This window comes from Gadus macrocephalus, chromosome 2 (genome assembly GCF_031168955.1).
Source record: "Gadus macrocephalus chromosome 2, ASM3116895v1".
Lineage (NCBI taxonomy): Eukaryota > Metazoa > Chordata > Actinopteri > Gadiformes > Gadidae > Gadus > Gadus macrocephalus.
Genome location: NC_082383.1, coordinates 10,366,465 through 10,393,962, shown reverse-complemented (window position 1 = coordinate 10,393,962; position 27,498 = coordinate 10,366,465). Strand labels below are relative to the sequence as shown.

Sequence of the window (27,498 nt, the reverse complement as noted above, 5' to 3'; positions counted from 1 at the left end):
ATACCTTAACAATATTTGCCATTTGACTTGTAAAAAGAACTTTATTTGCAAGTGATGACATTAACATTTACATTAAATGCAAGGACCAAATGTCAACCTATGACATGCAAAGAAAAATGTAAAGCTTACGTTTTGCCAAAAAGATTGGTCCAAAAATAGGATATTATTCATTTCTGCCTTGTCTGACCTTTGTTTTAAGACGATTGGATTGAGAGGACAAAGGATAAATACTGATAACAATATAGCAAGACATCCCTTTTCATAAAAGAGTTGTAGCCTCCTCTTTATTAAAGTCTTGCATTTTTAATCATCACAACTATTTTCTCGGCGGAGGGCAAGGGGGACAAGAGCGTTTCACCATCTCTGAATACATGTAGAACAGAATATAATATTTTGGTATAAATTTTCTTAAAACATTTTACAACACAGTTACATGGATAAGTGCCAATATTCATTAAGTGTGGTGAAAGGAAATCCCATCTGATTGGCTGGAAACATTACAATACAATCGGCTCGTCTCAAGGAAAAACAAACAGAATGGCCCGAGCCACACTGAGAACAGCATCTGACTGAAGCCTACCTCTAGAGGGCATTTAATAGGATAAGATGTCAAAAAGTGCACTACTTAACAGGCTGTTGCAACATTTGCAAAAGTATGAACATAGACCCACACAGATTTTTTCTTCTCAACTCAGGAATGGGACAAGCACTTGACTGCAAAGAGGCTCAATAAGGAATGATTGATAAAACATCATAAAAAATGTTATGATTATTCAGGAAAAAAATAAAAAGCTTATATATGCAAGTTGTTGTTCACACCTTTGTTTGTTCAATGTTGTTTTAGATTTTCCTATTTTTTTTAAGAGCTATTATTTTACAAACTCTAGTCTTTTGTATGTAAGCAACAGCAGTCCAAAAAAAGCTTAAAGAGCCACAGGGTTTTAAGAGTACCATCCTTCTTTTCATTCCATTGACTTGATGTTGTTTTAAACTAGCAGCAAAACATTAGAATCTAAGCAGAACATATTCAAACAGACCATAATTTAACTGAAACTTAAGAAGATGCTACTCAATATTATGACCGATGTTAAACTTACACAATGCGATTGTCAGTGTCACCATGGAATCGGACTTCATTCATATACAAATTGGACCGAAAGGATTTGAACACAACACAGACACAGACAATGCTACGCCTCTTCTTGCACACCCAATCAAATAAAGGAATGTAAAATATCCATACAAACATATACATATACACAGGTATTTACTATGTATGTACATATATGATAAACCTCTGCGCTCACCAACGCCTGACCCACGAGGGCAGAGGCCATTGGTCATTGTATAAGACTCTTATTCACATGTATAAACAATCAGCGCGTCCTCCTGCAGACAAACAGGGTCTTTAACACACCACACGGCTTGAGAGCCGATGGAATGATGGGAGTTTAATGGGATCACATCCAATGGAGGAGCAACACTGGCACCGCACTGCAACATGTTATGAGGGGGAGACGGTGAGGATGTTGGCCGTAGAATGGGTCTTGATATGGCCGGCCGTGGAGGGTTTGTTTCGGTTCTACCCCCGGGGGGGGTGGATGGAATGGGTGAGGGAGGAAAAAGGAAGCCCCCCTCAGCACTCAATCTGGGACTGTAGCTGCCTGCGAAGGGTGAGCGTGCGTCGGTGGAGCTGCTGCATCTGCTGCATGCGGTCCCGCTGGCGCGCCAGGTTCTGGGGCATGGGGTAGCGCTGGCAGCCGTACAGGAAGCGGTACGGGATGCGCACGTGGCACGCCGTGGCGCGGCAGCGCGGCTGGGGCATGGGCGGCAGCAGCATCCAGCGCTTGCGCTCGGCACAGTAGCGGTAGGCCTCCTTGCGGTACTGCTTGTCCACGTCGTCGCTGTTCTTCCAGCCGCCGATGATGAACACGTCCTCGTCAAAGTGGCAGATGGCGGCGCCCTCGATGCTGGTGACCTCCGGCGGAAGGCTCTCCAGGATGTCGTCGGAGATGCGCGCGCTGATCTTCTGCCGCGCCACCTCGTCCCGCACCGGGTAGCTCTTAGGGCAGCAGGAGGCCGTGTGGTAGAAGTTGGTGGAGGCCACAGCCATCTGGAAGATGCAGTAGTTGTCGATGAGCGGCAGCGAGTCCACGTCCTGCCACTGGCGGCTCTCCGTGTCGTAGCGCGTGGTCACCGTCTTCAGGCCGTCGTCGTTGTCCGTGTCGACGGGCGTGCGCGCCGTCACGTACACGTAGCGGTCCTCCACGCTCACCGCCTTCACGTCTCGCAGGATCTTGGGCGCGGACTCCAGGTTGTGCCACTTGTCCGGCTCGGGCTCGTACACACTCACGTCCTTGAAGCCTGGGCTGAAGTTGCCGTGGCCGCCGATGCTGTAGAGGATGTCTTTGATGCAGGTGAGGCCGAACGAGTGCTTGCGCGTGGTCAGGTTGCTCACCTGTTCCCAGGTGTTACGGTTGGGGTTGTAGCGCTCCACCGTCTTGGCGAAGCCCGGCTCCATGGAGCCGGCCACGTACACATGGGACTCGGTGGCGGCGATGGCGTGGCCGTCCAAGTGGTTGTGGATGTGCGGCAGGTTCACCCAGCGGTCCTCGTAGATAAAGTAGCCCACACACTCACTGAGGTAGTCCCCTCCCTCGGACACCCCGCCCACCACCATGATCACGTCCATGTTCTGGCCGAAGCGCGGCTGGAAAGCGACTATGTGCGAGGACCACAGCTCCATGTCGGCCGACTTTAGGTTCTCAAAGTGGATGGCGTGGCCCTCCACGGCCTCTGACACCAGCCGGAGACAGGCCTCGTTGGCGGCCACCAGGCGCTCCGACTTCACCACCCGAGTCAGGTAGGTGGGCTTGATCTGGGGCAGGCGCAGCAGACGGAACAGCTCCTCAAAGTAGCGGCCCCGATCCTCAGAGTTCTTCTCCACCCACTTGACCACCGCCTCGAAGAGCACCTCCTCAGAGTCCACCGTGATCTCTGCGTCAGACAGCCAGTCCCGGACCAGGTGGAAGGGCAGTGTGTAGAACTCATCATCCTGGATGACCTTGTGGAAGTTGCGGCGAATCATGTCAGCGGCCCTCAAAGCTAACTGGTCAAGAGTGTACATGTGGGCTAGACTGTGGACCGCCACACAATTGGTCAGGCTCAGCTTCTTCTTCAGAAACTCTCCACAAAAGTCCTTCAACTGCACTAGAAGGAACCTATTAAAACAGACAAAAACATTTTTTACAGTTCATATTATGCTAGCGTCATTGGACACATGGACACAACATGATTGGACACACATCTCTTTGATTACATTTAGAATGGTAGCTAAACAAATCAGGTAAAGCACGCCAACCAAATTAAAATCTAAAGGAGACATTAGGTTTGGCCTCAAAATAACCAAAAGGGTTAATTCACAACGAGTATATTAACACAATAATCTGAATCTTAAACCTACCTGTCAGCTTGCTCCAACACTTCATGTACATTGCAGGTGCTAACGCGTATTTCACCAGTGTACATATACTGAATGACACTCTCCACCGTCTCTGGATCTGGCCCAAGTTCAGAGCTCCATTCTTTCATCTCAACTCGTCCAGACACGGATTCGGAGAATTGTCCCCCCAACAAGGGGGTGAAATAGTCCGTTGCCGCAGCCAATACGGAGCGGTGGGCTGAATACTCGCAGCTCTGGACATTCCCGGTGGCCGCCCCACTGCTGAAGGCCAGCGTCACGTCGCAGAAAAGCCCCTGCTTTCTCTGCTCGTTCTGCCGGCGAGACAGCTCTGAGCAGTGGGAGGCGGAGGTGAAATCCTCGGCCTCTTCCGTTTCCCCGTCTCCAGCAATGGCGCTGGGTGTACTGGTGCTGCTACCATTCCGGACAGAATCATCCGGGCTGGGAGCTGCAGCTGCCATTCTTTCGAAGGACGAAAGAAATCTTAATTTTAGTAAACTAGTGTAGGAAAGAACGCTACATACGCAGACACACATACGTGGACTCAAAACATGGATCAAATATAAAGTCAGGTTCGCATTCGATGATTCGCTGTAGCAATGGGCAGACATAAAGCAGGAAATCAGCAAACACAAAGTAGCTTACAATTTATAAATCAAAAAAAAAATTGAATGAGACAAGCTAGGTCTAATACAATAAAATATATTTTGCGAGATTATTAACACTGCTCATTCCTCAAATAAATTATGATGGCACTTTCAGAAGTTGTTGATGTCGTTTAGAAACGTATGTCTTGGTTGTTTCTGTATCTGCCAGGAAGCAAATTATATTTTGAATTCCCAAAACATTTGGGCAAAAATAATTTGGGTAATAACAAAAATAAAAAAGGGAAGAAAATGTATTGCTAGTTCTGATCCTTAACCTTGAATATTTCATTGGAATTGGAATTCTATTGAATAACAACAAATATCATAACAATCATTATTATTAGGCCTACTGAAATGTATTATACAAAAGACAATAGCTATCTCTGTTAATTTTGAAGAAGGTCGAATACTAAACAAACTTCATCTTGGTAAACAGATATCCATCTGACATGCGCAGTATGCGAAAGGCGTTACCTCACCTATGACGACAATACTCGGTTGTCGGCTCAGCGCTTCTCCATCGTCCCGGCTGTTATGGTCTTATGCGTACATCATCGTCGTAAATGCCCATGGCAAGGCAACATTGCCCTAGTCCTAGACAGACTCGAAATATCACTTCACTTGTCTAGGCATGTTTTTGTACCGAATTCGACACGGGAGTCCCTTGGTTGGATTAATAATTACATTTTCAATGTATTTGTTTTCTGTCACTAATACAAGAGTCATTTGTCACTCGCCTACATAAATAGGATATCTTTGATAGATTTGTTTGATATAAAAATCTTATATTTATTATATTAAGAATTCACATCCTGATCACGTCAATCAGTTAATTAATGAATTATGTTGTGTACATGAATGGACATAACTTTGATGATCTGATTTATTTTCATTATTTATACAGACAATGAATCCAAACAGGCACATAAGGTTACATGAGAGTTATACAAAACCTTTTGTCACACTAAAACACTGGTGGAACGAAATTAGCTATGATTAGCATGGTTCAGAATCAATGACATGTATCACACTACTCATTAAAAAGTTCAAACATCTCTACAAGAAAGAGTGAACTAACAATAATTTTAAGGATAGTAGGACAACAGTATTGTGTCTTGAGATGCAAAATATGGAGAACAATGTCAACTGAACAGATAAAACCAAAAGCATTTATGGAATAAAACTACTGCAACCCCCACAGGAATAACAGAGAAAGTGGTCCAATGTTGCATGCAATCTTGTCCCAAAATGATCACAAAACTATGATTATTTTACGGTGTTGATAGATCTCAATGAACATGTACATATATAAATAAAGCTCTGATCTACAGTACCATTTTACATATTATTGCACTAAAGGCTTCCAGCTTACGGAAAGCTCATGTTTCTAATAGGACACTGACACAAGAGTGCTGCACTTGGATATAATAGTCAGAGATACAGACATGCTAGTTTATAGAATTACAATGTTGTCGTCAAAGCTTCTTTTTTTCTTCAACTAATCAGAGACACACTAGGGATGAACACTGCTAAGGAACACCAAATCCTGAAAATACGTCTTGGCAACAGGATTTGTGGTCAGGAGGGTAGGGTACTTGTTTCGGCTCATTTTGACAGGTGCCCACACTATCTTGAAAGCTCACAACGGCTAGCTTTGTCTGAATGGCACATTACAGTTTAATTACACCTGCAGCACAATAGGTTGTACAAACTAGAACCACACATTTCCCTCTGCGTTTCTTTTTTTTGTTGGGTATATACGCCCCATCTAGATGAATACAGCAGGGCCTACTGGAGAGATGCCATAGTGACTCCAGGGAGGCTGGAGAACAATAACAGGGTTCTATTATTAAGGGTCAGGGTGATGGCCACTGGAAGCAGAGGGGGAGTCAGGGCCGGCTAGATGGGTCTGCTACATTACAGCACATGTGACTGTTACATGGACATGTGTTCGGGGAGCACGTAGGAGATGTCGTCCCAGGGGTGGCGGTACAGACCCTGCTTCAGCCTCTTCTGGTCCAGGTAGTGTCCTGAAGTAATGGGTACAAAAATCATTCTTATTCAAAAGGATGTCTCTAAAAGAAAGGCCTTGTTGAATAGAGAACGGAGGGACAACCCACCGATGAATCCCATGCTGCGTCCAAGGACGAAGATCCCATTCAACGCTCCGATCTCGACAAACTCGTCCGCTTCATCTCTGTGGAGTAGGTAAATATATAAGTAGCGTTTCACTCAATGAAGGCGGGATGCATCTGCATGCACCATACAAATGTGTTTTTTGCTATTCCTACATTCAAATGTGTATTTTGCTATTTGTAAGTTTGTAATCGTTTTTATTTCTTGAATAAATAAGGATGACTGCACCAATATTCCAAGTACACATGTAACAAAAAAAAATATACCTGAATAATAATTTTTAAGTTAAGGAGCTCTCGTACCGTGTAAATCCACCGCAGGTCCTGAGCAGGTCCGTAAAAGCTACGCCGATAAAACCGTCCACATTAAGGATAAGGTTTGGTTTCTGTTTCCAAAAACCACAACAACAAAAGAAGAAAGCAAGGAGAAAACAATGGGACAATGGATGAGTTCAAGTGGTTCAGTATTGGACTGTGGCGGTGAACAGAACAGTTATTGTGTGGTCCCTCTGTCTTACTTTTGAAGTGGTGATCTTCTCTACGTCTAAGGCGTAGTCCAGCAGCTGCGTGGCGGGAAAGTGCAGCTTCACAAAGTCCTTCAGGATCTGGACCCTCATGTCTGGGTTGTTGATCTGAGTGTGTGCCGAAAAAGGTAAGGTGGGGAATAACGATTCAGTCTTTTTATTTTCATTTTTGCATGTATCATAATCATATACAGTGACTTTTTGAGAAACATGCCAGTAAGGAGCAGGTTAGGAGTTCAGCATCCTGCTGAATCCTTCAGGGAGACTGAACCCTGAACCTTCAGCTGAGAGCCAAACATCACACCATTTTTTATCAGAATCTACCATCTAATGGAAACACGGTTCAACATTATAGAGCACAGTTTTATTTTAATTCTAAATAGTTTCCCAAAAAAGGAAAGATGCTACGGCTACTGACCGACTTGACCCGGTGTCCGATGCCCATGATCAGGTTCCCTTCCTTCTTCATCTTGTTGACAAACTCCATGGGCAGCATGCCGCCATCAAACGCCTTGCTGAACTGCTTGGCTGCGGCATCCAGGGCACCTCCGAACCGGTCTCCCTAAATAACAACCATAACAAAGGGTTGACCCGGGCCGTCATGTAGCAGAACGTTAATCTCCAAAAGAGATTAACGGTGAATCCATGTCATTGGGAAGCAGGTCAGGGCTATGTGTTTGGACATAGACTAGCTAGACTGTGGACGCCGGGGATCGAACCAGGGACCTTTTGGCTGAGAGTGCAGGTGTTTGCGTGTGTGCAGGTAAACCCTGCGTGCAGAAGGAGAGCGGCAGGGGGGGGTCTTACAATGGTGAGGAGGCCAGACGTGAGGCAAGAGATGAGGTCTTTCCCGGCACGGGCGCACACGATGGTGTTGTGGGCGCCGGACACGGCGGGCCCGTGGTCGGCCGTCACCATCAGACACATCTCAATGAACTGGCAGGCGTAGCGTGGTAGCCTATCGGGGTGGACATTAGCAGGATTCATGTGTTGTAGAAGTGAATGTTTGGTTTTTAGTATGGTAAAAAAAGGTAGACTGGGTCGCCCCGCCCATTCTGCCGGCGATTTGAGTTGGCCCTGCAGAAGGGTCTGGAGAACAGCAATACATTTCTTGTTTCGATACGTTAATGCGGGAGCCAATCACTGAGCCGGCTTTTCCCCCTGGCGCGCTATTGTCCAACCTTAAGTGTGATAGTTATATCAGCCTGCCAGTTGGCAGACTTTTTCTGAAGGACATTACTGGAATGTCAATATAGTCAAGAATTCGACTTAAAATACTTCAGTGGACGGGACTGGGTTGCTGAGTGTAGGATATGATTACTCCGCAATAAATACCATAATATTCTTCCATCTTTATCTTCAGATTTTGTTCTGTAGATCGGATTTATCTGGCATCTCATTTTTTATCATTGTCACGAGAGTTGCTGCATGTTATTGTAGGTCTGTCTTCAATTTGTAATCTATTGTTTGGTTTTTCATCTAGAAGTTTTAAATAATTCTCATTACACACAGTTACTTTTTGCAATCAAAAATGCCAATACAATATTAATCATAAACAAAGCGTCTGTCCTCTCCGAAGGATGTCCAACGGTCTGGAATACTGCTGACCTCCTCTGAAACCACAACAGCCCCAGTGTGCCTCCCAGGCCCAGCTCCGACTTGAACACCTCCGTGATGGGCATGCCGGCGTAGATCAGCTCCTGGCCCCGCTCGTCACAGATGCTGGTCATGAAGGAGGCCGGCTTACGGATGAGACCCAGCTCCTTTAGGCGGCCAGAGGGACACAAGAACAACATTCTTTCTCATCATCATCAGTACATGTTTTTCCGCGAGGACAGCAGGCACGGCGCTCAAACATGTTGTGTGCCCCGTCTCCAGACCAAGCCACGGCAAGATGTTAAGACTGACCATAGTGAAAGACCAAAATGTTGTGCAGTCTGATCTTTGAATGAATTAATGGTAACTAGTGGATGGTCAATGAGAATCAAACAAACATAAAATTTCCTCCGCTGCAAAAAGGAATATGTAAGCGGTACTTGAGTCTACTGACCCGCGCCCAGGAGTAGTCCATTGGTACGGTGGGAGGGGGTACTTCGGCTGCTGGCACAATCACGCCTTCGCCCACGAGATCATCATACACTGACCTGCACAGGGATGAAGATCACGACCAGGTTAGCCCATTGCCAGAAATTACACTACACCAACATGGCTTATGGTGCAGATCACATCGCACCAAGTTATATATATGTGTTTTGGCGATAACCTATTCATATCCGATTGCCTATTCATATTCGATAGCCAGGTGTAATGGGGTCTTTGTGTAGCAGAAAAGACGAGTTCCTTGTCCCAAGTTAATTCCATGTGTGCCAAATAACCGGAAGTACGATAATGGTTCAGGGACTAGAAAACCTTTAGGATCCACTGACTGATGTGATCATTCGTTTACTGACTTGATGAGGTCTCCCAGCTCGTCGAAGCTCTTGGGGACGAATGCTCCGGCCTCCTTCAGTGCCTCGTTCTTGGCCACGGCCGTCTCTGAGGCCTGGTTGGCGCATGCTCCGGCATGGCCAAATTGGACCTGTTGGGAGGGTTAGAATAAATATACATCAGTGAATAGAAATGAGAGAGGTTTTTACTGTTAAGCTTGTTTATAACAATAATACAATTTGAAATGACACTTCAAAAAAAGAGCACTCAAGCAAACAATAAAGACACTTTAATATAGACCCTCAAAAAAATGACCTCAATATGATTATGCATCAGATCACACAAAAAACGGTCAAACTTGGGAAGAAAAATAAAGATACCTAAAAAGTATATCTTTAAAAAAATAAAGATACTAGGATACAAGGATAAAAGGATACTATGATGGAACGAATCATGTAGGAAAAATAAGAGGCAAAGAACCTAATGGTTAGGGTCAAACAATCCTCCACACCCCCTTACCTCTGAGGTGAACATGGTGGCACAGGTTCCGATACACCAGCTCACCACGGGCTTGGTGATCCTGCCCTCCTTGATCCCCTGGCAGATCTTGTACTCCTCCATTCCTCCAATCTACAGAAAACAATGGTGGAATAACAGCAGCAAATGTGCTCAGAAGAGCAAACACCAGACCGGCGCCAATTAATCAGCCTCTTGGAAGTGGGCATGGCTTGTAGGGAGCCAATTGGCAAAAAAAAGGAAATGGCCGGGGCTGGGGGAGGTCTTCCAACAGTCATCACGCACCCTTGAAAAACCTTTCGGGATAATTGTGTAATTGGGTGGCGTCACGCATATCAATGGGAAGTTACGCAGCTTTTTGCGATATATCACGCCCACCGATCAAGGTGTCACAGTCTCACACATTTAAAAGATGGTTCAGCTGGAAGCTTGAGATGAGTTTGTGATGGCTGTTTCTAGGAATATCTGTCCTGTGTGTTAACCAATGCCCCTCACCTCTCCCAGAACAACGATCATCTTGACCCCTGGGGTGTCCTGATAGCGCAACACGTGGTCCGTGAACACTGAGCCTGGGTACCTGGGGGACAAGAAACAGACCATGACATTCTCGAGGGGTCGGATAGTCTACTAGACGAATCGGCGGGTTGACGTTACATCCACGAGTCGACCCTGCCAGGCGACGTCGTCTTTGGCACGTCATTTCACACACTACCAATAAGGCGGTGGCAGGAAAGACATCAGTTGGTGAGTTTTTGCTGAAGCAAACACAGAGTTACACCGAGCACAAAAGCGCCTGACCAAATACAATTAAATAGCTGTCACCACCGCAGTCAACCCAAAGATTTCTGCGTCCAACTCCACCTCACCTCAAAAGCAGGAGGGGGGAGGGGATTCATCGACAACGTCTGCGGTTATGCAACCCCTAATATTTGCTATCTATTATTCCACACACACACACACACACACACACACACACACACACACACACACACACACACACACACACACACACACACACACACACACACACACACACACACACACACACACACACACACACACACACACACACACACACACCTGTCCCCTCCGATGGCCACGCCCTCAAAGACGCCGTCGGTGGTGCGGGAGATGATGTTGTTGAGCTCGTTGGACATGCCCCCGGAGCGGGACACGTAGGCCACGCTGCCGGGCCGGTACAGCTTGGAGGCCAGGATGTTGTCCAGCATGCCCCCCGTGTTGCCGATCTTGAAGCAGCCCGGCTTGATGCCGCCCACCTGGGGAGCACATGGAACAGGGAGGCCCGCAATGACACCGGGGACACGGGTTGGGGTCCCACTAGGGAGAAGACCTCGCGCAACATGCCGAATAAATACATTATTGTACGAGCCGATGAATAGAAAAGGCCCATTTGTATGTGCTCCAACATGGCTGGTGTAATTGAAAGCAGCCTATTAATAAACTGAAGTCATTCTTTTGAATCTATTAAGCCTTCAACTGGCCAGCAGGTACAAACCGTGGCTGGACCGATGATGTTGATACCCTTCTCGTCTGCCCTCTTGATGATCTTCCGGGTGTGGGCTTCTGGGATGCCCTCCGCGATGATGGCTATGGTGTGAATCTAAAAGACAAGATCATACCAAGCATATGCAGCTTTAGAGACCAGAACAGCATTCCACGACTTACTTTGGTAACATGATGCATTTCAATAAAAGTTCATAAGTAGCATGGGACAAAAAAACTGTGTTTTAATCATTTAGGAACTGGATCATGCAGAAGTGGGAAAACGTGTTTGCCAGATGTATATAACTGAGAGAGTTAAAACAGGTAATATAATGGTAAAATATATTCTTTAAAATGTTAAGCCTGCCTTTGAGAATATTTTACAATCATTTGTCTAAATTAGCCAACATGTTTTCATCTCATGGCCATGAATTGAATCACTACCCTCAGGGCAGTCCTCTGACCGGGTGCCCATGTTCGGGGTCTTTACCTGGGGGTACTGCATGGTCTCCATAGTGCTATCGAAAGCCGACCTCAGCGAGGCGAAGCTGATGAGCACGTCCACCTCGGGATGCTTCTTCATGGCGTCGGCCATGTTCTTGTAGACCGGGACCAGGATCTCCTTGTGGCCCCAGTAGAACTTCTGCTTGTGGTCCCCACTGGCAGACAACAGGCAGGACATGAAAAGTTGGATTTATTTGTATTGCAGATTGCATAAAAGAGAAAGGAAAGCTCTTTCTTTAAAACATTTTGTTTTTCTTCTTCTTCCTTTGAAATACATTGAGAACGTATTAAAAAGGAGAAATATAGATTATAGATATCTAAAAATTAATTAAAAATAGTAACCAAAAGACAGCATAAATAAGATACAATACATAAATACAATAGAGGAACAAATGGCACAAATACAAAAAAAAAAATACACAGCCAGACAAAAATCATTTTTCGAGATTAATACAAATGCAAGTTTGAATAGATCCGAGTCATCCCAGCTGAAGGCCGACTCACGTGAAGGGGTAGACCATGGCAGCGACCGACGGCTCGTCCCTGGAGCAGACGTAGTCAAAGTCCAGCATGCCCTGCACAGCCCGCGTCTGCATGCCCCAAACCAGGGACTTTGTGTGCTTGGCAAAGAGGTTGGTTGCCTTGGCTATGGACAGAAATGGGAGAGAGAAAAGACCATTTAAGCTTTTTACCGCCACATTTTTCTCAAAAGTCAAGAGATTTACTAGGGTAAGGGTTAGACCGCCATGTTGGTCTTTAATACCAATCCTGATCCTGAACCCCTCATTCAAAGATTTTGTTTGTCAAGATTTGAGCATGAAGAAAAAAATACTATACAGGGATTAAAAGTTTTGTAAGAAAACTGGTTTAGAACAAAGGGCACTTAATTTCATATCACTCATCTGAAGGGTTTGTATAGTCTGGTCCAAATGTATTGCCACGTCCAAGTCCCACATTTGTTTTCAAAAGATTGCTTGCTTTTCACTAATAAACTTCTAAACATGCGTTTTTGAATTATAGTTACTGTGGATATTAGATTTAGGCTGCAACATCTCAGACGTCCAAAGGGTGGAGCTTTAAAACTATAATTTTAATGCATTCTTGCGCAATGTATCAGAAAAGAAGAGCGGTGTAAGGGGAAACGGTTTGACTGAGTGAGTGTCGCAGTGCATTTAAACTTCTTACCAGCGGGTGTGCCCGTCTTGGGCTTCTTAGCAGGTGAGCTAGTAGCACTGACTTTGTTGTCAGAGAAGGAGGCGGTTCTGCTGGACGCAGGAGTCTGGACATGAGAGGCCCCACATCAACATCCAACAGACTGCATTACACACACTCTCTGTAGAACACCAGGCTTTTTGCATTACTACATGTGACGAAAATGGTAAACGTTTTATGTTACAGTCCTCAGTTTCTCCTCAAGTATTTCACTTTGCGACATACAGACAGTCAAGCATCATCAAATTTCAAGGTACAGTCTCTGAAGTTAATATGCTTCCTCTGCAGCCGTGTGAATCAATCGATACAGCTTGTTTATATTTTGGTTTCAGGTCGCTACCAGATTATGTCGCAATGCATTCCTGAGGATGCACTAAAGCCCCAATCAAACCAACCCATGTTGTACAGATATGCAAATAAAAAAGAAAGAAAGAAAGTGTAAAGGCTAGGACAGAGGCAGGCATGTACATGCACTTGGAGAATGAGCTCTGTAAGCCACCTCACTGCACATTTTTAATGGAAGCCTCCGAGCAGCAGCAGCAGTGGTTCATTGTGTCCCGACTAAAAGGGACAAGTGAAGTACACAAAGCCGCCTGGAAGTCTCTGCACAAAAGAGCCTTTTGCAAACTGCAAACTGACCAGCCTACAGTGTGGCCCAGGGCCACGGACAGCCATACAGGACATTACTCTCACTGTTGCTGACCAATAGTGGTTTTCTTATCAGGATTTGAAATAATGGTGGGATGATTCCTAAGTTTGATGGGTTATTGATATAAAAAAATTAAAAATGTTCAAAATCGGTGTCATACCGATGAGCCACCACTAGAATTGAGAAGGAAGTTGGCAGTGTGGGCGGCGACCGGGGGCTGGGTGGGGATGGGTCGATGGCCCAGCGCCATGCCAACGATGGCAGTCATGTGGGTTTCGGTGCCGAAGACGTGTATGGGGATGCCAGTTGTCTTCCCTGAAGAACAACAAAGGTTTAAGAGCCAATTCAATTGCAGATCAGAAAATCGATCAGAGCAGTTATTCAAGAAGTTAAAAAGTTATGTAAAAAGTTGCTTCCGCATTAATAACCACCCACACACACACACACACACACACACACACACACACACACACACACACACACACACACACACACACACACACACACACTGGCTAGGTTTGAGGTACACACCCACTTCCCCCATCACCCGCAGTCCTTCCTGATAGTTAGGTCCACCGCGACGAACGAAAATGGTGACCTCATGCTCCTTGAGAGGTACCTGGTAGTCTCTGATGGCCCGGACTATTCCCTGTCCACGACGCAGAGGAACATGTTATTTGGAAAAACTAAGCAAACAAGTGAAATGTTATTTTTGACAGTGAAATGTGGGGGAACAATTGACTCAGTCTACCTTAAATGTAGCGGCAACATTTGTGAAGTTGGCAATGCTTCCACCAATGATCAAAACCTTTCCTGCAAAACAAAATGGCCGGGGGTAAATAATCAAATGTACTTATTCAGCATCTCAAGATGCAAAGGGGAACAGCCTACCCTCGTTGTGTTTCTCTCGGGTCATGAGGGACAGGATGGTCTTGGCGTAGTCGTAGGTTTGCTGCTCACTCGGCGCTCCGGAATACTCCCCGTAATTGGCCAGTTCGTTGACCCCGCCCAGGTCGCAGATCGTGTCGCTATGGGAGGAGTGTTTTCAGTTAGTAACTGAAATATGTAAACATAAAAGTTGGGATTTGTTGAAAACGTTGATCTATAGGGATAATTACACACTTGTGTACAGATACTGCGGAAATGAACCCGATTCTAATTAGCAGTGCCCAAACCAGACAGGTGTGTGTAGTCAACCCATCAACAATTTAACAAGCCTACTTTTTGATTCAGTGATTCAGCGTAAACAAAAAAACTCATTTTCCATACACAGTGGGCATAATTAGTCACAGTCTGTGAGTATGAAAGTCGCACTTTCCCGCCCCCCCCCCGACAGACGGAGTCTTGGGCATATTCCTGCAGAATCCTTTGGCGGAACGTCATCATCAGAGAGAAAGAGAGGGGATCTCATTTAGAGCCAACAGCTGAGCAGGCAGTCGAGTGCAGTGCTGCTTGAATAACATCCATTTCTCTGTGTGTGCCATCAAAGGTTTGCTTTAGGAGTGCTAAAACCGGATGCGTTTTAGCTCTGTCGACGACAGCCTCTAAAGTATAAAATAACCAAGCAACTTAAAACATTGTGTTACGTTATAAAGAACCTTATTTAAATAAGGTGCAATTAAATATTATACAAAAGTATGAAATAATTGAAGCTTCATTCACCCTCTGTTTATAGATCAAGACAGACTTGCGGAACAGACAGCAGGGCAACACAATAAGCGTAAATGGTCCACCTCTGAAAGAGTGTGTTCCTTCCCCCCTGGACATGCATGAACCAGATCAGACCATTAGTCTAAAGGGCTCTTTATGGTTCCATGCTCACGCAACGGCAAAGGGGTTACGGACCCCTTACGTTCTTGCGGACCCTCCTTGCGTCCACCGCAGGGGGCCGGACGTGCGCCTCCCAAAAATCGTAACCTTCCGTCGAGGCGGCGCAGCAGCAAGGGCTGTGATTGGTCCGCTTACTTGAACCCGTCGCAGAACCATAAACGTTCACGACTGCGTCGAAGGGTCTGCGTGGTCATTGCGTTGCGGGAACATGGGACCATGAAGAGCCCTGAACAACCCAGTGCACTAACGGTGGTCCCCCTGGTGGTCCCCTTGGGTTACCTGTAAACCACAGAAGAGCCTCCGCCCGCCACCATGGTCCAGATCCGCCCCCGCGGGTTCAGCAGGGTCAGCTTCAGGCTAGCGCCGCTCTTGGCGTCCAGGTCTGCGATGTACGCCTCCTGCGAGAGCCGAAGGAAAGGGGTCAGGGGGTCAAGGTGAGCTCCGGTCCCAGCCTCTTCTGTTGATTTGCACCGAGTCACCGTGTGACGGGCTCTATGTGTCAAAGGTTCAGGACAAGTGGAGCAAGCCAGCGTCTCAAGGAATTCAAGACACGATTCTCATTCGCTGTCACTATCGTCAGTCACAGAGCGGTAAATTGTTATATTTACATCCATGGGATTAATCAGTCTATACATTTGTTTTTTTTGATAGATCGCAGAGAGATTGTTACAAATCACCTTTAAAAATTCAGGTTTGATTCATTGTTTTTACACAAGCACTGTTCCCTTTGTACGGCCCTTGATTGGTGACAGTAGCATGTCAATCAAGGCCTCTTTCTGACTAGTTGGCATACTTGACAGTCAATCAACGCCGTGTCCCACACTTTCAGTATTGAAAGGCTGGCCTTGTGAGACTAGCTAAGGTTAGTAGGGTGAACCAGTGATAACGAAGTGTTTCACCTCCTTGATCTCAACTCTGTCTAGGGAGTGAAACAATAGGTTTAGCAATAGGTTAGCCTAGTCTTGTTGAAGGCTGCGGTCATGTGCAATGAGTGTTACTGATAAGCAAACAACATCAAGAAAACTCCAAGCGCACATTTGACAAGAGAATTAAGGGCTTTCTTAAAATAGTACAGATCTGAAAATCTGCACTCTTAATGGTATCCACCTAATGATAGCCGTATGGTAGACATACAATAACAAAATGGTCATATAGGCAAAATGGGTTGAGACTGTGGGCGTTTGGCTTTTCTATGAAATTGTGGGGAAATAAACATTTTTAGAGCAAAAGACCAGGGTTTTATAGATGCATCCAATTCTAGAGAATAATATTATGAAAGAATTTTGATTCCAGGTCAATCTGGTGAGGAGAAATAAGCCTAATTCATGATTATTTACAATAGCGCCACCTTTGGGTGCAGTAACACAAATTTGGGTTTATGGTTAGAGGGGGTTATTGGTGACCATACCTGAACATTTCAAGGGTTTTCGACTTACGATATAGGCTGCAGTATGACTTTTACAGAATAAAAAAAACAAAAAAAAAAACGTTACAGAAACAATAGGGGACCAAGCAGCTTCGCTGCTCGGACCCCTAACTATACAGGTACATATTATATTACCGGTGTTGATAAAAAAGCTTGTCTTGTCTTCCAACAACAAGATTTCTCCGAACATATATGAAGCGAAAGAAAGAGAAACACATCGTCCACCCAGATTTGAGGGACTAAGATTGCAGTACAGTGTCTCTGATGCATAGAAGTGCCTGTGAGAGTTCGTGGCAGGTAGTCACAGCTGGGGGGGAGACAGCCAATCAAAGGCACCTGCTGTCACTAAAGCCCACCAGCCCACCACTTCCCTTCCAGGCTACAGCCGCTCAATAAGAGAAACCCTTCTGCTACTCAAGAGCGGCCGGGCAAGCCGGTGAAGAAACCAGACTAGAACATTGAAATATGTACATTTTAGGACAGAAACACTTTTAGGATAGATTAAATCTCTTTGAAGCCAAATATACAGCAGGCTCGTGGTTTCAATCTTTCTAAAATTCTAAAACTCTTTTATTTATTTATTTTCAATTGCATTCATACAAACGAGTTATCATTTATAAATCCCTGATAATTTATTGCCTATATATTTATTGGTTTGTATCTACTCAACTCATCCCTGCCTCTATTGATTTCATGTTTAAATGTGTATGCGATTCCTTTTATTGTGCGTGTTCGAGCACAAGGTGGTTTAAAGATCCCATATCATGCTTTTTTTAGGGTTAATAATAGCATTTGTATGATAAAAATTAAGATTATGATTCTCACACAGCTCATTTCTACAAAACTAATTTCAGTCCTTCAAAAACGGTCGGATTTATATCACGTCTCATTAAGGCCCCCCTCCTGAGTAGGCCACTCTGCCGCGATTGGTCGAACGCTTTGTGCGTGCATCGGCAAATTTGCATCAGAGAAGTTTTCAACATTGTGGGTAGCCGGGATGCGCGACTTCTGCCCCGCCCACTGCACACTATTACGAAAATAAAATTTGAGCGCAAACGAGCTGTTTAACACAGTTATTGAGGGCCGTTCTCGGTGGGCACGAATACTCCCCCGTGGAATTAGATTTTTCTAGCTTAGCAGACCTAAAACATGCATACATATGTCAGATAACAGTCTAGGGAAATGTTGAAAAAGCATGATATCACCCCTTTAAACAAATAAAGTGTATCATTGTTATTATTATTATTATTATTATTATTATTATTATCAGACACAAATCTCTACAGTGATCATGGGCTGTGTTCTCTTCTTGAGGCTCTTGTTTGGAAGGCCTTTGTGTTCTTGTGTGGTTGTGTATGAAGCCCGTGATAAGCATGGATGCCAGCTCCAGGGCTGGGTGGGGGGCTGAGCTGGCTCTGCACCCCCAGCAGCTGGTCACCAGGTAGAGCAAATAGGTCATTAGTTCAGATTTTATGAACAGATGACTGGCAGTATAGTAGTATATTTTATGAATTAGTAATCAATTCAACAGTAATTATTATTTTCTTTTAACTCAATATTAGATTGGAGTGTACATTTGTTTCTGGAGAACAATTCCCGAAAAGTCATTATTGAAAATTCAGCATATTAGAATTCATGGCGAAATTTAAATAGGAGAATAGGCGTCCCAGAATGCCAAGGCAGCGTGGCACTAGGTACGGTTCCAACGCTCTGCCCATAAGGAATGCACCACAACATCAACGCTGGGCTCTTCTTGAGCTTGTCATGGACACGAGGCCAGAGAAGCAAAGCCTCTTTGATTTATCAAAGTGGATGAGTGCAGCTCTATGAAAAAAACCCACATCATTTGCAATTATAAATCAGGAACAGACCGTAGTCTCTAGACGACCTTTACCGCTGAGGGCCTTTCTTTTGTTGCCATAGAAACCAAGGAACACTCGCCGAAGCTGACTCAGACTGATTAACCACTGTGGAGAGGAGACTCTTCACTTCCTCATTGACGGCCTCTCTGGAACATCGGAAATAACAGAGCAGTCCTCAATTTAAATACAGAGTTGCACTCATGTTAAATGTTCCCATCTTCTGTGCGAACAGGATGCAGGTAGACGGTCGAATAGTCACATAATAACGGGGTAATATTGGATTCTTTGATAAAATTGGTAAAAATGTAATAGTACAGACATATAATGTGCTTTTTTCAAGTTTAGCTATTGTAATATGCATCTGCTTGGAAAGTATTAGTTAACTGCAATGTTCATTGATTTAATTACAGACTGGATATATAGGGACATTTCTGGCCAAAGACAGACAGACAGCAAGACGTTACCTCTGGGTAGGCTTCCCGGCCGAAGGGTGGGGGGAACTCCACATCTCCCCACTTAGCTTTGCAGAGGTAATCGGCCGTGGCGTCAATCTTTGCCGCCATGTCAAGAACGTACACGCCGTCTTTGGTAGCCACTGGAGGGGGGGGGGGGGGGGGGGGGGGGTAAAAAAAGAAATAAAGTATTTTCATTTTTTAAATAGAAAGAAAAGGATAAAATAACTTCAAATACATACAGATTGGCCAAACATGAAAGAAGGTCTCTGCTCTAAGTCCCACGTCTCCCTAGCAACAGCTGCTAAGACCAGATGACTTCATTATAAAAGAACATCATCAAACACGGTAGACCGGACATGAATTATTTAATATTTTCCTGGTCCCTTCGGTGTAAAAAAAATAAATACAAATGGAATTTCTGACTCATCTTTCCCTCAAGGATCAACATGTTCTTTAATGGATTATGCAATTTATTAAAAATTTCCTCTTTCATGTTCAGATTTTTGTTTCATTATCTCATGCCATATTTATGAAGATAAATAAACCAATGTTTTCCTTTTATGATGCAGACCTGTAAAGATGTGGTAAAATGTGTAGTAAAGACACATACCTAGTGGGTTTATCTCCAAATAGGTGAAGAAGAGCTCTTCGTACAAGTTGAAGAGACCCACGATAAAGCTGGCCAGGACACTGCAGGGACATAGAGTTCATGGATCAGAGCTCTTGTATTTTGGGATTTAGAAGGTATATTACCTAAAACACAGGTGACTGATATCTGTCCTACGATATTCAAGAATATAACCAACATGGAGAACCTGTGAACTGATCAGTCAAGTGCATCGTTAGACATACAAGTTATTTTGTTCAGTCCTTGTACAGAAACCTTGAGAGAAATTGGTGTCTCTAGCTTTGATCCATCCAAAACACTTTAAAGATGCAAACTGGTATTATGAAAAAATAAGTTTAATAAATATATAAAAAGATGTAATTCACCAAGTCAGGTTATACAAACAATAGGTATCCCAACTTTACAGAGTGGCAATTAAAAATGTCAGTGTTTCAAGGATCTTCCTTATTGGAAGGTCCTTGACACTGCCTACAGTATTGGTTAGTGGGGGTGCGCACGGAGAGGGATAGAACTGCAGATGCTACAAGCAGCCCAGCTAGACCTTCATATACAAGTCCTCTTCACTTCCAGACTGCTTCTGTAGCTGTCCAATCACATGTCATTTTCCCTCCCAGACTATTTCTGTAGTCGTCCAATCACACGTCCTCCTCCCCTCCAGACTTCTTTGAGTCTGGTCAATGCAATTGCTTTTGACTATCAAAATGTCAGCCAATATAGGGCTCATATTTTCCCTTCTCCGTCAGTTATTTATCAAATCGAATACTTTAATGTTCTTAGCAGCAGCAGCAGCAACCAAAACAACAGGCAGCATCGAAGAAGGAAGGAGGAAAAATAATGCAATTTGCTCCCTCCCCCACAAGCTGTCAAAACGTCGCAACAAGGGAGGGCGGGAGAGATATGGAGAGGGGGTGGGGAGATCTGGTTTGGTTCAGCAATTTATTGCCCTCCTGTCCGTCAGCTGGATACCGGCAGCTCAGAGCCTGTGTGACTCATGTCTGGCCCCTCTTGTCAGCAGGACTGATACCCCCCCTCTGAGAGACACTGGTAGCTCTCCCCCTCCACATCCTCCGTCACCTCGTGATGACTCAGCATCCCAAGGCGCCATTTAGCAATGAAGGGATGCGGGTTTATGGCGTACAGCGAGGTGCTCCAAGGGTGTGGCATGGTGAATGGGGTCTATCCATCTCAATGTCAGCCAAGACGGGGACTCCAGCCAGCGCCTGCTGCCCAGAGAGGAGAGGCTGGGCCGTGGGCGGGACTGCCTCTGTCCCTCAGAGCAGACGGGACGTGTTCTGAATGTTAGCATGCTTGGTAATGGACTGCGGGGTGGGGAGAGGGGAGGCCGGGGGGGGGGGGGGGGGGGGGGGGGGGGGGGGGGCGGGGGGGGGGGGTTGCTGTCAAGGAAAAGCAAGTGAGAGCGGGCAAAGGGGGAAGGGGGGGGGTTCATTACACTGATGGAACAACTACGTCAATGCCTTTCACCACTGGCCCCAGATGCAAAACCTTTTACTGCACTGCCATATTTCATCCCAGTCGCTGGCCCACTGCCTGTGCGTCAGACTAGATACACGCTCCTGCGCCCTATTCTACTGGACACTTTGTGCGTCAGAGTGATGTGGAGTTTTTCAAAAAATATAGAAGATATTGTTGCCGACTGACATCGGGTTCTTTCTCACTGCAGGGATGACCAAACCTCATTCAAGCACAGTTGGTGCTTTTTGTATGGTTATAATATGCATACATACATACATGCATACATACATAACTAGATTATAAATTGTAAGTAGAATTCACTTCTGTTTCAGATGGATTAAATTCACAATGCACCAAAGGGCCTCGGGTGAAGCACTCGAGCCCGTTGCGGGATCAGGTACAACTCACGATTTCTTGTCCTTGGGGACATGGGTGAGCAGCTGTTTCTGGACGGCCTCCTCTGTGATCTTCTCGTCCACACCCACCAGCAGCTTCTGCGCCTTAGCGTCCACGTCACCCACATCCACACCGCCCTCGTGGTGGAACAGCACATAGTCGCCCTCCCGCGAGGCGTAGATGCACACGTAAAACTCCTCTTCCTGAACGATAAGGGAAGGTTAAAATTCCATCTCGCTTAGTAGTGGTCCAGCATTGCTTAAAAAAAGCAACAAAAAAAACGGATCTTAAAACATTGAATAACCATAACCATAACCATAACATACAACAAACCTACAGAATATCTTTCCTTGAAAATGTCCAAAAGTAAATTAATACCAAGTCAGCTAATAAGCTCAGTTTTGGAAAAAGTCAGGATTGTAGGAGTGTGGTCTGAATTTCCAGCCCCTCTCGATTTGTATTACCTCGAAGTCCGACACTCTGTGAATAGGCATTGTGGCCGTAATGTGAATGTAATTGGACACACGCTTAGCTACGAACCATGAGGGAAAATAGAATCCAGCCATTAAACGGCTTGAAAGAATAGAAGGAAATTGATAAACTGAATGGAAGTAAGATTGATAGATTATGTGGATCATCATTTTCTGATGCTTAATGCACACATTGATAACCCTCAATAACAGATTAATGCTGTCAAGCACGTTAATATGTAATAAAATGTAATGAGTTGCTTCACCTGCTTATGGGCGACAAATGGCTCGATGAGGAAATTCTTCAGAATCCCCTTGGCTTTTCCCACCTACGAAACACAGTTGAATCAAAATAATTTCACAACCAATTATCCAAGCTCAAAAGCTGAAACTCAAAAAATATCTAAACATACATTTATAAAGTACTACATGAAGACCAGAAGTTGTGGATCTGTAACTGGAAATTCTTGCTACCTTAAAATGACAAGCAACAGGCCGAAAATAAACTCCATTGTTTATCCCCAGAGAGAGACAGGACTTGAAGAATTCGAGACAGGATTCAAGGAAGGTTGTGGGGAGGGGGGGGCTTGTTATGCTACTGGAGGCAGGAATACAACAGTGACATTGTCAGAGCGTTTGGACTGGCTGTCATCAAATCGCCGGTAAAGGCCCCTGGGAACACAGTCACCAAGGGCTGGCGAAGTGCAGCCAGCCGTTGACGCAACTGCAGAGAGAGTATGACTTAAATGAAGGGACAGAAAAATAATAGCATCTCGGAGCCTCAGGATAAACCCATAGATGAAATGCCATTTCCAACCCTTTAACTCTCCAGGGAAAATAAAATAGGAAAAAAATGGTCCGCAACCCTTTCAAAAGAAATACAAATGTGCAACCGAAATATAAATGCTATGTATACAACTGAATTCCTGTTGGCTGTATTAAAATAACTGGTGGTGCCAAGGCAAATATAACACAATTTGCTTTGTTTAAAAACTTTTCAGACAATACCTAAATAAGTGTTGTGTTTTTGTTGCCAAAATATGGTTTCCAGTTTGTACTTACGGTCAAGTTATGATGAATTCTAATGATACAATTTCAGACTGCCAAAATAATTGTTAATAAATGTGAGCATGAATTTCTTACAATTTCGAAATCTGGGTTTCATTTGACCGTGTGCTGAACCAATAGGACCACTGTAACAAACGGAATAAATCCAGTACCACACACACACACACACACACACACACACACACACACACACACACACACACACACACACACACACACACACACACACACACACACACACACACACACACACACACACACACACACACACACACACACACACACACACACGTCTATGAGCAGACATTGGCGAAAATGTCTCTTTTATATCTTTACTTTATTCACAATTATTTGATGGGTATCCTAAACCGTCCACATAGAACTTTAAAGCAAGCCAAACAACTTTATAATTAGACCACAATTTAGGCATATTTTCATTGTCGACATGTTAATAAGAAAAAATAAGCGAATTCATATTCTCCAAGTATGTTCTAATAATTAAATGTGCCCATCACAAGTTGCAAGACCAAAGCCATAGTACCAAAATGTTAATGTTCCAGGAGTTGTTGTCATAGGGGTGTGTGTGAATGTACATAAATAACATAATCAATATTATTGAAATAGGGAGTGAACCCCAGAACTCTGTCTGTCTGTCTGTCTGTCTGTCTGTCTGTCTGTCTGTCTGTCTGTCTGTCTGTCTGTCTGTCTGTCTGTCTGTCTGTCTGTCTGTCTGTCTGTCTCTCTGTCTCTCTCTCTCTGTCTCTCTCTCTGTCTGTCTCTCTCTCTCTCTGTCTGTCTCTCTCTGTCTGTCTGTCTGTCTGTGTTCTCCGCACCGCAGAGATGGTGACAGAAAGGCATGTTTCGAGAGACAGGCCAGTGTAAAGTGTAATCAATGGTCGCCCATGATGCACCCCCTGGTGCGCAGACAGTCCACGCACCGTGAGGCACGGCCACGGCATACACGGACACCGATGTGCCGTGGTGCTCTCGCACTCTTTGATTTTCAGAGGGGCCGTCAATGTGTCAAATCGCTCTATGTACCGGTCCGTCATTACGCACTTTTCAGTTCAAGCACTGATTATTAATGAGGTGAGAGGGGGCTGGGCTGGGGGGGGGGGGGGGTTGCTAAATTACATACGGTGGTCTCCATCATGAGCCGAGGCTTCAGCCACGCCTTCACGCCCTGCAGGTCCAGGTTGACGCCAACCAGGCCCAGCTTTCCCCGCCTCTTGATCAGCTGGTCGGGCTTCACCACCAGCCGCTGGAAGAGGAGGAACAGAAACAACATCCCAGTTCAGATGCAGAAGATCTTCATCATTCTTTATGGGTCATTTATAGTGCAGCAAGCACACATAACACCCGAGTAGTCTTATAAACAATAGATTCCACTGTACAAGTAAATCAGAGCTCAAATACAAATTAGTTTTAGTGAAAAACAATTACAATTGCAGAAACGTTTGTTTGCAAATGTGAGAGGATGAAATCATGCTCATTCATTTGTTAAAAGGGCTATTACAGTTGGTATCCAAGAGTACCTGGCTCTTTGTAAATTGAACCTTTTGCTGCCTATCTCAGACCAAACCAAATTAAAGTCGTTGCAGAGGGTGAGATGTGCCTTGTGACATTTTTTTCCCTTTGGATGAAGGCGTCTTCTAAATGCCCACATTCAAATGGTTGGGTGCCCTACAGCCTTCCGTTTTATACACCCTCAAAAAACTAGGTCTTGTTAACATAAAATTACGATTTGACATGCATTATTTATAACTTCTGAAACATTCTGAAATAGGTTGAAGAGCTTTTAATTTATAATTGCCTTCAAGAATCATATCGTACACTAGAGTGGATGACAACATTTTAATAAACGACAGCCGACAGGGTGAACAATGAATAAGGAACGAAGATCCCCCCTCACATCCAGTCATAGCCCAGCAAGCCTGTGACCTCTCTTCAGTGACCTGGGAGATTGAGAGTGACTAATGAGATTGGAGCCATTACGATATGGAAGGGGGGGGGGGGGGGGGGGGGGGAGGCCATTTCGTAATCAATTGTGCTACTGCCATCATCTCTCCTCCCCTATATGCCTTCCCCCGCTCCCTGTCCTGCCACAGCCCATTTATACAGCTCAGAGATAAAATGCAGTGCAGTGGAGAGGGAGGGGAAAGGATGAAGACTAAACCCTGGGAGATGAGTCACTGTCATTTAATTAGCCAGCCATTACTTGTATCTAGTCCCATCTGGAGATTCCACTGATTATAAAGACCCAAGCAAGAAGTGATACTTAGAAATAAGGAAAAGGCTATTATTTTCCATTACCGCCGGTTCAATAAGGCAAGTGCATATTCCCATGTAGGCGGTCCCAGTCCATCTTCTACTCGGTTTCATTTACGCCAAGAAGCTGACAGAATGGCCTCTTGTTGCTCGTTAGCAGAATTGTTACCTCAGACACAATTAACTTACTAAGTAATTACAAACTACAGATGTTAATAATAGTGCATTGAGAAAATAAATCAAGCAAAGCTCACTACGCTATATTCAACAAGATACTCTGCTTCTGTGCTCATCTATTCTCCACAGCCACAAATTGAGCCTTATTGACTATTCATTGTCATGTCAATAAGGGTTAAAAAAAATAAACTAAATGGGTTCCTAACGGGGGGTAGTGGACCAAATGTTGATGGAACCTCACCTCTGTGAGTAACCATGGGTGCTCCTTGGCCAGTCGGTCGAAGTCTGTCTCTGCCGTCACGTTCGCGTAGCGGAACCGGTTTTGGACGGCCGCAGAGGTGCAGATGTACTTGTACAGGAAGTCCTTCCCCGTCTGCTCTGAGATAGCTTTGGCCGACATGACTGTCAGATTTTAATGACCTGAAATCAGACAGATGGCGACAGAAAAGAGAAACCATTTATTCAAAGAAAGACATTGGAAGCTAATTGAAACGGTCAAACCAAAATCCGTAAATTAATTACAGTTTGTTTCACTCTAGCTCTGTCATTAACCAGTCAACAGTCCCTTCAAAGCACTACAAGAGCCACCAGATATCAAGTCATAAAATGATAAAACAATCTGACCAAGGGCAGCAGAGCTATCATTCATGTCAAGGTTGCATTGGGTAACTCATGCACACAAACATGCTTGTGATCAAAGAGAGAAACGTCCAGGGTTGATATTGCATCAGGCTCCTTTCTACCACCTTCCTAACCAGTTAACGACGTGGTTAACTGAACATTCAGATCGACTAGGTTTTAAGCTGTGCATTCTGTGCTTTTCCTGGATCATTATGATTATAAACATTCAAAATACAAAATGAATGGACTAACTAGTGCACTTAACCCATCTCCCATTAAGCATTTGTCCACTTACTTTGGACGAATGGCAAAGTTAATCAATAGTTTTAACCTCAATAATAGCACCTTAGAGTGAAATAAAAGACCCCGTATTTAAACTTGCTGGATTTGAGAATTAAAAGACAACAGCTCGACTGACTGGATTTAGTTGTTGCCTGTGTGGGTCATTATTCAAAAGCCAAAAAGCAACGATGCAGTGTCAACATCGATGCAGACATCGGACAAGCTTTACAGTGCCTCTTTATAGTGATTAATGGATGTGTCGTGGAGCTTTCTCAGTATTGATCGACAACGTCCCTATGTCTCCAAACTGCTGGACTCATGCCAGTTTAACATGAATTACAAGCGAGACAGAGACAGAGAGAAAGAGAGAAAGAGATCCAGACAACTCAACGGAAAAAGTCCCGATCATTCGTATCCTTTCCGCCGGGACTGTTAAATGACACACTGCCCTAGGAAAACACAACCATTCTGAATTGCATAGGTCTACAATTAGAGCATACATCTGGAAACATTGATCAATTTAACAGAGCATTGGTAAGAACGAGAAATTTGAATCATTATGAAGTAGTTTAAAAAAAATAATGAAGGACACTACAACAAATAGGTTTACTATCATTATGGCGCTCAAGTCAAATTAACTGGATGTCAGCAAAAGCTGACAGACCCGTATGACTTGATTCAGAACCTGCTCAGACTTCACAACGTGAGTTGAGACCGACTATTCAATGAAGCTGTTTAAAAAGAAAAAAGGAATCAGAATAATTCCTTTACCTTACTCTTGAAGAACGACAGTGCCGCTTTCCGTGAAGCCCTGGGTCTTGGAGATGTGGTAGTCTATCGTGAACTGCACGGATTCCTGGGTTTAGCAGGTGCGCATCTGCCGAGCGAAGCGTGGGACATGTCATTTGTTTCTCATCGACCGATAGACGCACGTTTTTCCTGCTTTCTGATTGGCTCAAACAGCA

At 44.6% G+C, this 27,498-nt stretch overlaps 2 protein-coding genes across 3 annotated transcripts; both read right to left on the bottom strand.

Annotated features, from left to right (window-relative positions):
• Positions 1–21: 21 nt before the first annotated feature.
• klhl11 (kelch-like family member 11) lies at positions 22–4,041 on the bottom strand. Its single transcript, XM_060040147.1, has 2 exons — positions 3,464–4,041; positions 22–3,221 (listed from the first exon to the last, which is right to left on the bottom strand). Exons 1-2 carry the CDS (start codon positions 3,994–3,996, stop codon positions 1,637–1,639), a joined length of 2,118 nt encoding a protein of 705 aa, XP_059896130.1. The 5' UTR covers positions 3,997–4,041; the 3' UTR covers positions 22–1,636.
• Positions 4,042–4,976: 935 nt separating this feature from the next.
• aclya (ATP citrate lyase a) lies at positions 4,977–27,464 on the bottom strand. 2 transcript variants are annotated; one of them, XM_060040080.1, is made up of 28 exons: positions 27,310–27,464; positions 25,872–26,050; positions 24,324–24,446; positions 22,384–22,446; positions 21,660–21,850; positions 19,761–19,840; positions 19,160–19,290; positions 15,687–15,805; positions 14,469–14,605; positions 14,329–14,390; positions 14,109–14,226; positions 13,738–13,892; positions 12,902–12,995; positions 12,221–12,362; positions 11,703–11,871; positions 11,226–11,330; positions 10,790–10,986; positions 10,205–10,286; positions 9,713–9,823; positions 9,217–9,344; positions 8,817–8,910; positions 8,375–8,529; positions 7,574–7,724; positions 7,185–7,328; positions 6,761–6,874; positions 6,546–6,628; positions 6,228–6,304; positions 4,977–6,137 (listed from the first exon to the last, which is right to left on the bottom strand). In XM_060040080.1, exons 2-28 carry the CDS (start codon positions 26,028–26,030, stop codon positions 6,043–6,045), a joined length of 3,279 nt encoding a protein of 1,092 aa, XP_059896063.1. In that variant the 5' UTR covers positions 26,031–26,050; positions 27,310–27,464; the 3' UTR covers positions 4,977–6,042. The 2 variants fall into 2 exon arrangements, with proteins under 2 accessions (XP_059896063.1, XP_059896055.1); XM_060040072.1 differs by having other exon boundaries at positions 27,305–27,460.
• Between the last annotated feature and the right edge of the window lie 34 nt (positions 27,465–27,498).

Coding starts and splice junctions, on each gene's coding strand:
- klhl11 (XM_060040147.1), bottom strand. CDS start 3,996: ATGTGTGTCTGCGTATGTAGCGTTCTTTCCTACACTAGTTTACTAAAA. Junction 3,222..3,463: donor GTGTTGGAGCAAGCTGACAG/GTAGGTTTAAGA, acceptor CTGTTTTAATAG/GTTCCTTCTAGTGCAGTTGA.
- aclya (XM_060040080.1), bottom strand. CDS start 26,030: ATGTCGGCCAAAGCTATCTCAGAGCAGACGGGGAAGGACTTCCTGTAC. Junction 13,893..14,108: donor GCGGGTGATGGGGGAAGTGG/GTGTGTACCTCA, acceptor GTTGTTCTTCAG/GGAAGACAACTGGCATCCCC. Junction 6,629..6,760: donor AGAAGATCACCACTTCAAAA/GTAAGACAGAGG, acceptor TTTTGGAAACAG/AAACCAAACCTTATCCTTAA.